The sequence below is a fragment of the Penaeus chinensis genome, chromosome 21 (genome assembly GCF_019202785.1).
Source record: "Penaeus chinensis breed Huanghai No. 1 chromosome 21, ASM1920278v2, whole genome shotgun sequence".
NCBI lineage: Eukaryota > Metazoa > Arthropoda > Malacostraca > Decapoda > Penaeidae > Penaeus > Penaeus chinensis.
The window spans coordinates 2,740,229-2,750,228 of record NC_061839.1 but is presented as its reverse complement, the minus strand read 5'-3'; the positions used below and the strand labels follow the sequence as shown (position 1 = coordinate 2,750,228).

The 10,000-nt window shown below is 39.5% G+C and overlaps 1 protein-coding gene across 1 annotated transcript in view; it reads right to left on the bottom strand.

Annotated features, from left to right (window-relative positions):
* LOC125036301 overlaps nt 1-10,000 on the bottom strand; it is a 52,122-nt gene that overhangs the window by 7,764 nt on the left and 34,358 nt on the right. Inside the window, exons 14-25 of the mRNA XM_047628772.1 lie at nt 9,477-9,582; nt 8,863-9,035; nt 5,878-6,097; nt 5,417-5,629; nt 4,970-5,085; nt 4,509-4,706; nt 3,978-4,176; nt 3,278-3,411; nt 2,790-2,901; nt 1,997-2,103; nt 1,282-1,428; nt 377-515 (exon numbers count right to left, since the gene is read on the bottom strand). Coding sequence (XP_047484728.1) covers nt 377-515; nt 1,282-1,428; nt 1,997-2,103; nt 2,790-2,901; nt 3,278-3,411; nt 3,978-4,176; nt 4,509-4,706; nt 4,970-5,085; nt 5,417-5,629; nt 5,878-6,097; nt 8,863-9,035; nt 9,477-9,582 — 1,864 coding nt within the window. The remainder of the gene's footprint in view (nt 1-376; nt 516-1,281; nt 1,429-1,996; nt 2,104-2,789; nt 2,902-3,277; nt 3,412-3,977; nt 4,177-4,508; nt 4,707-4,969; nt 5,086-5,416; nt 5,630-5,877; nt 6,098-8,862; nt 9,036-9,476; nt 9,583-10,000) is intronic.

Below are 10,000 nucleotides of genomic sequence, written 5' to 3'. Positions count from 1 at the left end.
TGCGTGTGCGTGTGCGTGTGCGTGTGCGTGTGCGTGTGCGTGTACGTGTACGTATGCGTGTGCGTGTGCGTGTGCGTGTGCGTGTGCGTGTGCGTGTGCGTGTGCATGTGCGTGTGCGTGTGCGACTGTGCGTGTGTGTGTGTGCGCGTGCGTGTACGTGTGCGTGTGCATGTGTGTGCGTGTGTGCGTGTGCGTTTGCGTGTGCGTGTGAACGCGCATGTATGTATGCATGCTGTTTATAAACCCTCCTCCTTGACAACATACACCAATATCAATACATCAATATCCAAAACACGAGAACAGACACCCCATTCCCACACAGGGACCAAATCCTCTCTATTTCCAAGGCCTTCTTCCCTCCTCCACTAAACCTTACTTTCGACACGGTGACACACTTGGTATCGTCGTCGAGGAGCATGAGCTGTTGAACGTTCTTCTGTTCTGACTTGAACACCACAGCTTCAGCACGAACCATCCAGAAGAGAACGTTGCCCGATTCCGTAGACACGATGTACCTTTACGAGTATGAGATAGAATGAGTTTGTACCCTTGGGAGTAGACAATGGAATGAGTCAAGTGGGAATGAGTTCTTACCTTTGAGAGTATGTTAATGGAATTAGAACCGTTGTTAAGTATATATTTCAATGTTTGTTCTATAAATGGAAATTTTGGGAGTGGGAATAGAAACTGAATCTTTTGAATCCTACATCAATTATTTTTATTCTATTTATAATTATATATTCTTTTTTTTTTTTGAGGGAGGGATAAAAACTGAATTCTTTTAATCCTAAGTCGATTAATAATTGGAACAGCATACCGAACTGATATAAAAATGAATAGGGCTGTGCACTATCATTTCCTTGACACAAAAACATTTTTTTAAATAAAGTCAAAACACAGTCTTTCCACACACAAAAAATATGAATTACACAATATCCCCACTCAAAAATATCCCTTATAATAAGGATACTACATTACACAATATTGCCCTTGTCTGTACCTTTTAAAATCACACGACGGAATATTTCCAAACGAAAATATTTATTTAGGTAAAGACTACATTACACAACATACCCACACAAAAAAAAACATTCCTTAAATTAAAGACACTATATTACACAACATTCCCATTAATAATATTCCATAAAATAAAATCAAAACATAACTTTCCCCCAGAAAAAAAATGTGTTCCTTAAAATAAAAACACTACAATATTTCCCTCATAAAATTATTCCATTAAATAAAGACAAATAAAAAAGAGCAAATAAAAAAAATCCTAACCTGCTATTATTTGTGATCTTCGCATGAGTGACAATGGCACCAAGGGGAGAATCTGCTAGCTTGCTCACCAGCTTGCCCAGCTTGAGATTCCAGATTCCCACGCAATTCCTGGTCACTGTGACGGCTAGGGGTAGAGTGACGGCCAGGCTGGAATACAGGACGGACTTAGCTGGTGTTTGTTTCTTGTGTTTTAAGCAAAGAGGAGTTCGTGGATGTATATATTTATGTACACTTATAGAGTTCGTGCAAGAATAGACAAATAGATGTTTGTATATGCTTTCTTTCTCTTTCTCTTTCTTTGTTTTATTTTTTGTCAATCTGTTTCTGTCTCTCTGTCTCTGTCTCTCTGTCTCTGTCTCTGTCTCTGTCTCTGTCTCTGTCTCTGTCTCTGTCTCTGTCTCTGTCTCTGTCTCTGTCTCTGTCTCTGTCTCTGTCTCTGACTCTGTCTCTATCTCTGTCTCTGTCTCTGTCTCTGTCTCTCTCTCTCTTTCTCTCTTTCTCTCTTTCTCTCTTTCTCTCTTTCTCTCTTTCTCTCTCTCTCTCTCTCTCACTCTCTCTCTCTCTCTCACTCTCTCTCTCTCTCTCTTACGGACACACACACACACACACACACGCACACACACACACACACACACACACACACACACACACACACACACTCACACTCACACTCACACTCACACTCACACTCAAACACACACACACACACACTCACCTGATATCGTCAACCTGCAGTTCGTGACGATCGATGACGTGGACTTGTTCGAAAATATTATTGATGTTCCACACTTTAACCGTCCGATCGAGAGAGGAAGTTATCACCTGAGGTCATAGAGATAATTAATATAGTCATCCCTAAATAATTTATAGTGTTTCCGTTTTTTTTATTCTGAAGCAATGAGAAAACGGAGAAGTCGCGAGTGACTTTCTTAATATCTTATTTGTGATAAATACAGTATTATGATATGATAATATAAGAAAAACTTGTAAAATACGTGTTTAAAGCAGCAAATCAAGAAACTGACTTCATTTTATCTTCTGGTTTTAAATCTTTACCACGTCCCTTCCTCACTCATACTTCCAAATTCCCAGATTTTTTTTTTCTCTCTACATCATTTCATATAATTCTTCCCTCTTCTTCAGAACTTCTCCTTACTCTTTCATGACCATCCCCTCATAACGCCTCTTTCGCTCCTCATCACTCTTCCCCTCCCTCATAACCCCTCCTCACTCTATCCCTTACAACCTCTCCTCATTCCTTTCACAAATCCCCCTCATAACTCTACCACACCCTCATAAATCCTTCGTCCTTCTCCACCAACTCCCTCATTAATCCTCTTTCCCTTATATCTCCACTAACTACCTCATGACTCCACCATTTCACTTCATAAACCATTCTCCTTTCGCCTTTAACGCCACTACCAACTCCATCATAAACTTCAAACGGCGCCTTTTCTCCCCTCCCTCCCCCACCCAACCCCACTTTCTCATAGCCTCACAATACTCACAGAATTCCAATTGCCGACAGTCAGAGCCACCATGTCCATAATTCGGCCAAAATGAGCGTCTAAAACCTTTAGAAGTTCTTGGGTTTCCAGTTCCCACACGTAGAGGTTTTTCCTGAGGAGAAATCGGAGTGTAGAAAACGGAGTGAAGGGGGGAGAAACTAAGGTTAAAAATGAGATAGGATGGTCACCTGCTGAAGCGATGAGAGGGTGGGGAAAAGGTGGAATGTATGATGTACCGGAAATATAGGGATGGTAGATAGGCATTAGTGATAATTTTGATAATTATAATAATCATAATAGCAATAAGGTATGAACCGTATAATCAACAATAATGACGCCACCAGCAATAATCAACATCCTAATTCATTCATCACCAGCAAAAGTCATCAACGCCAACCACCGCCCTCTCCCTCTCTCTCCCTCTTGCCAAATTCAAACTTTAATTCTCGCTTTCGTAACTTCAAAAAAAAAAAAACTTCAGGACTCACCTCACACCAGCTACAGCATACTTGTAGCCTTTGGACAGGACGCAGGAATTTGACTTCAGGAGCTGCGTGGAGATATTCCTGATTCCGTGGGGCAGTCTGAGCGTCCAGCCTTGGCCCGAATCCACTTCCCACGCCTGGAGGAGGAGGGGGAGGAAGGGGGGAGGTTGGATGGGGGAGTGGGGTGTCGAGGGGTGGGGGAGGGGGAAGTGGGGTGAGGAGTGAAGAGAGTGGAGTGTGGATGGGGGGGGGGGGGAGTGAGGTGTGAAGGAGTGGGTTAAGTTTGGGTTGTGAAAAGTAGTGGGGAGAAGAGAAGGGAAATGTTGATTAGGGTTAGCTTGAAATCGATGTCCTCAGGGAGTGAACTTCTTTGGATCTGGTGTATAGGGTTTAGTTCTCTCTCTCCCTATCTATCTATCTATCTATCTATTTACCTGTCTATCTATCCATCTATCTATCTATCTATCTATTTATTTATCTTTCTATGTATCCATCTATCCATCTATCCATCTATCTATCTATCTATCTTTCTATCTATTTATCCATCCATCCATCCATCCATCCATCCATCCATCCATCCATCTATCTATCTATCTCAATCTATCCATCTATCTCTCTCTCTTTCTCTCACTCTCACTCTATCTATTAAGTCATATTTTATCATTTACTTATTTAAACGAACAACACTCAAAGGGAGACAAACCTTAAAACCTAACATAAAGGTTCCGATCAAGTGTTTCTGGTCGTGAGTCAGGTGTAGCATAAGGAGTTTCTCGTCATTAGGGGCAATAATCCTATCCAGTATCCAAGACGATTCGCCCTTGGTGAAAGAACACACATCCTGGCCATGTTCCTGCACGCAGCAGTACAGGTAAGTGCGACAATTCGTCCAGGTCATCACGCTGGTAATAAGGAAGATTTTTTATCGGAATTCTATAAGTTGATGTTATTCTGCTTGTAATTCTTATGATTTTTTTGGGGTTTCTTTCAGGTTTAAGAAGAGGAGGATTAAATATTTGAATAAACTGTTGTCTATTATAAACAGGGAGGAAATACAAAATAAATATATTTTAGTTAAACTTCACTCGAAAGTCTTTCAAACTTAGTGTCAAATACTTCACCATCTTCAACTTTTTATAATCACAAAATATGCAAAGATTACGAATAAATATAGCATTACCCCCCCCCCCCCCCCACACACACACACACAATCATGACTTCGCCCTCGGAATACCTGTGGAAGTCTAGATTCTCGAAGGCAGTTCCGTCGACCACCGTATGTATAAGGAGGTTCTTGTCATCGAAGTCACCTGACCAGCAGATAATTGAATAATCCTGCGGGCCCTTGAAGTCCATGAACAGTATGGGTTTGTCGACGGGGGAACTCACACGCTCTTTGATTTCTCCTCTGAGTGTGTACAAAACCCATGACCTGTAGAGTGTTGTGAGAAATTAATATCTAGTTGGTATTATCTGAAGTTGTAGTATTTATCTTCTGTTAGTTATTACTAAAGTATGGTGTCATTTTCCTTTTGAAGTTCGTGTTTGTTAAGTGTGACCTATAATCTAACTCGCCACAATATCTTAATACACTAACGTCATTTCCTCTAATCTCCACGCTTTAAACTAACACAGAACTCGTCATATTATTATTATATTCATCCATATCACCGTTATTATCACATGGGCACTCACCTCTCACCGTGGATGACAGCGCATGAGTCTGACAGGAGCGAACCTATGACAGTTTCCCCTGGCATAGGATTTTCGAGAAGGAAGAACTCACTGGTGAGCATGTTGAGGAGAACCGTCTGGTGGAAGATTAGAAAGATGTTATGAGTTTCGTGGGTCTGATTGTGAGAAAGCATAATAATATATATGTGGTGTGCGGTTTCTTATCTATGAGTGGGTCAGCTGTAAGTTAAAATTGGTCTTATTTTATCCTAAATTGCATTACTGTTATTATTTTTCCTACATTCGTACTCCTACATCAGATGCATTATCAACGTGACTTTTGTTTCTCCAGTGTTTTTCTTGTCTCTGACTCTCGTATTTTTCCGTTTCTTTCCGTCTTTCCCTTTCTCTTCTCTCCTCTCTCGTTCCTTCTCCTTGGTATCCCCTGTTTTCCCTTTGTCTCCTCACCTGACTGTTGTTAGTGTGGGCAATGGAGTACTTGTTGTCAGGAGAAAGCACAAGATCTTGCATAATGCCTTCAATGCCCGGGATGACCTCGCGTGTCAGGTCAGATGTCGACAGGTCCCAAGTGATGAACTTGTTCGAAACGCTGACGATGTAGCGCAAGTCGTTCGTCAGTCGGAATCCGAACACGGCGAACTGGTGGCCTTCTAGGGAGTACTGTCGTTGCGAAGGAAATAATCGAAATAACATTCGTCTTCTTTCTAAAACTCACTAGACTGACTCCTTTTATATATAACCATTTGATTATATGTATATAAGTTCAGGACCTTTAAGATTAAACAAAAATGAACACAGAAATGAAATTACTTAGACTTTTGCACCAGTTCATATCAGCATTTGGAACATAATATAAACCGATGGCCCACCTACACACCCCACACACATCGACACTCCCACAGGCTTACCTTCAGCGGACCCCCGGGCGTGTGGCTACAGTGATACGTCGGCAGGAGGCCACAGTGATCTATCCCCTCGGCGTCGCACTGCAGCAGGAGGCTCTTGACATTGGGATTCGTCTCCATTTCGGGCAAAAGACGCCCTATCAGCTGTGGTGCCAGCATGTCCGGGTATTGGGAGAGGATGGCGCCACCTAATCTCAAGGCATCCGCTACTAACATCAGCTCTCTGGTGAGGTTCAGGGGTGGGGAAAAAAGGGTTTTATTCTCTTGGTTTTGATGGCTTCGGGGAGGTTCTGTGGTGGGAGGTTTACAAAGGAGTGTGGTTACGTTGTTATGGTCTTAGCACTGGGAGTTTCCCTTCGCTTATGGAGGTTATTGTAGACGTTATTTTCTCTTTTTTCCAGTCTCATTTCCTGGTGTCTGATGACTTGTGAGCGAAGAAGCTATTGCAAGCATTATATTGTCACATTTACTACACAGTCTAACAATAGATAAAACAATAGGCTGTACTACCTTTAACATTACGACATATCTGTCCAAAATATATTCATTATGCTTTATAAAAACTAACCTTAAAATACGTTTGGAAAAATGGGAAAAACATATGCATAAACACTGTAAATCAGTAATATGACGGTAAAACAGTAGAAAATACTAAAGCTCAGATATAAGTGTTGGTCCCAGTACGAGGAAGTTGAGAACACAGTGCACAGATAGAATAAGCAAAGTCGAAATAAGTATTTATCACGACTTTGAGTGTAAGGGTTTCTTCCCCAAGGAAAAAAAACGTCATCAGGCAGGCGAGGCAATCCGAGAGAATCCGGACTGGCGTTCTTGTATTGTATGAAGTGAAATATTGATGCGAGTGGGAGGGGAAAAAGAAAAATATTAAAGATAATGAGTTAGTGTGTGAGTCCTCCTTGTATATTAGGGGGCTTAAACCTGAAACACCGTGATTTTAACAAGCAACCAATTGTTTCTTGTGAATTGCATACAAAAAAGGCTAACCAAGGGAAGGATTTATTATAAACCATACTGAGCTAACAGGATAAAATGACATAGCTTGATTGCTTGGTAAAATACGTCCTTCTTCAAGCGGTCAACAACACTACGTGAGGAAAGACAGATTATATATTTCGTCACACTGAAATTTCTTTTTGTTTTATTCAGGAACGTATCCCATGTGTACCAGAGTCTTGAATATCAAAATAAAATATTCTTATAGCCTGTATTTACACTTCTGTGGTTCTACAGGAAGAAGAAAACAGATCTTGACTCTTCTGTGTAAGGAAGAGAGTGAATTAGCGAGGGAAGCATAGATGATATTGATAGTGAATTGAGTTAACAATATATTTAAGTAGTTAGATTCTGTGTGTGTGTGTGTGTGTGTGTGTGTGTGTGTGTGTGTGTGTGTGTGTGTGTGTGTGTGTGTGTGTGTGTGTGTGTGTGTGTGTGCGTGTGTGTGTGTGTGTGTGTGTGTGAATGTGGACGAGTGTATTTATGTGTCAGTGTGTGAATGTAAGTGTGTGCGTGTATATTACAACCACACACACATTACCTATGTATTTGAAAGAGTCATATGTACACCTGGAACACAGGAGCACAAGGATAAAAGGTGAAATGGAAAGGGAAAAAATGTACATAAACATGGCCAAGGACAGGCTGGCCAAATTTATCTTTTTTATACACTACCTTTTTCTACGTTTCGTTTCCTCGCTGTTGACAGTCAGTTTATTTTAGTTTTTGTTTGTTTGTTTGTTTATTGAAGTTGTTATGATTACATATATATTCTGTGCTGCTTCCTGATTAATATTCATTTTATATAACAAATCAAAAAGTACACAATAAAAAGTTTATGATCTACAAAAATGATTTACGAAACAATACAATTATAAAACGTTTGACCAGGTGAAGCACAAGTAACATTGATAAATAAATGTATGTATACAGAAAAAAAAAAAAAAAAAAAAAAAAAAAATATATATATATATATATATATATATATATATATATATATATACATACATATATATATCCACGAGTATGTGCGTATCCAACGAAATCATACATATAATAAAATCAGTCTATGATAATGGCCTGATAGATATTGTCTCATTAACCATAAATGATGCAAATAGTTTTCTATATACAAAATGTATTGTAAATTGTTTAATTTAAATGATTAAATAAACTGATAAAATAAAACTCTACGTTTATGATGGAGTCAGTTATTGTACACGTATGCATGCACACACACACACACACACACACACACACACACACACACACACACACACACACACACACACACACACACACACACACACACACACAAATTATATTTACAACATTCCTTTGATCAGACTACTCTGATCTACTGAATTTTATTGAAATTTCATGTATACTGTCGTCTACTCACACCTGGTTGTTGCTTTCATTTTGAATCCAAGATTTAAACTTTTATTAATGCTAAACTACTTTATCTGTTAAATTTATGATTGAATTTTAAATTACATATCGTTTAACTGCATGCCAAGGAATACGTTTAAATATAATTGCATATTAAATCTAAGCTAATATCTTATGGTGTAACCAAGCTTTAAACAAGGACTACATCATATAACAGAGTTAATTCAAAATTATTACTGTTAACTGTACATAAAGATCATTTATGCACACCTAATATTATGTTCAGTGAATTTAAAATGCCTATTAATTTCATCCTAAATAAGATATGAGGTATGGATAAAAATGGATAATGGTACAGTGCAAGAAGTAGAGGAGATATATAAATATTTTTATTATTTATCAACCTACTTATCAATTCACATCTTTATCCATTTACGAAATCTATTCGAACCTTCTGAAGCTCCAGTTCCCGAAGCGCTAGTTCTTTACCTTGCACCGTCGATGACACATATCCTTATCCATACCTCATCTATCTTTACCCACAACGGACTCTTATCTTCTCCAAGACCCTTATCGTATCACCTTATCTGGTCTCTGTCGTCGATGTGAGCGATGGCGTCCTCAAAGTCTGAAAGGACAGCTTGCAGAGGACACGAGCTGAGCTTAGCATGAAGCCACTGGTAGTTGAAAAGCACGTGTTTGTAAAGGTCCTCGAACCTCCGCGCTCGAATCAGGTGGTACGGCAGCTCTCCGAACTTGTAAAAGAAGGGGCTTTACTTAGTGGGTAGAGATGATTGAATAAGGGTTTTATTAAGATGGTTTTTTTTTCTGATTTTCTAATGCACTGGTTACTCCGGAGGTCGAGTAATAGGTTATAGGCACTGATGTTTTTTCCAGGTAAGAGACTGAGGGAATGCCGCTGCTCTGATCTACGTAATACATACATTAAGTTAAATAATATGTTAATAAGGAAAATCTCACTCACAAAAAATCCTGAATTTACCTAAAATGGCGTTATTTACCCCTAAATACTCTGTCCCTGTGTTACTCTAAGCCGCCGGACAAGCATAGCAAATCATTCAATATATATCAACAAAATGATAAACATATTAGGTTAATAAAATATCTAGAAAAATCTATGTATCAACGAGGGAATAAATATAAGATTAATCAAAATCTAAGCGAGTGTGACTCACCTTGCGTAAATTATAGCGGCTGACCTTCCCGTCCTTGTTATAATAGACCAGAGGTTGGGCAGGGACCTTCCTATCGGCCAGACCTTCCTTACTCTTCAGGTTGAATCTGGGGACGTCATTGAGTGTCATTTACGTATGTATTTGCTCACTATATTCATTAATGTGTAGTGATATATGACCTTTGAAGTCTAGCAAATATATTTGTTTTAACCATGAATCATTCGTAAAATCGTTAGAGTGCATATATTTTTAAGTGGAATGAAGTGATGTTAAGACTTTTGTTCTATCTCTTTTTCTCTCTCTATCAGTATGTCTATCTATCTGTCTCTTCCCCTTTTTCTCCCCCCCCCCCCCTCTCTCTCTCTCTCTCTCTCTCTCTCTCTCTCTCTCTCTCTCTCTCTCTCTCTCTCTCTCCCTCTCTCCTTCCCTCCCTCTCTTTTTACTCAGACCCTTCTAAGAAAGGCCCATCAAACTGTTTACATTGCAAAACCCACGCCAAGCACCATACTCCTTTCCTATGCCTC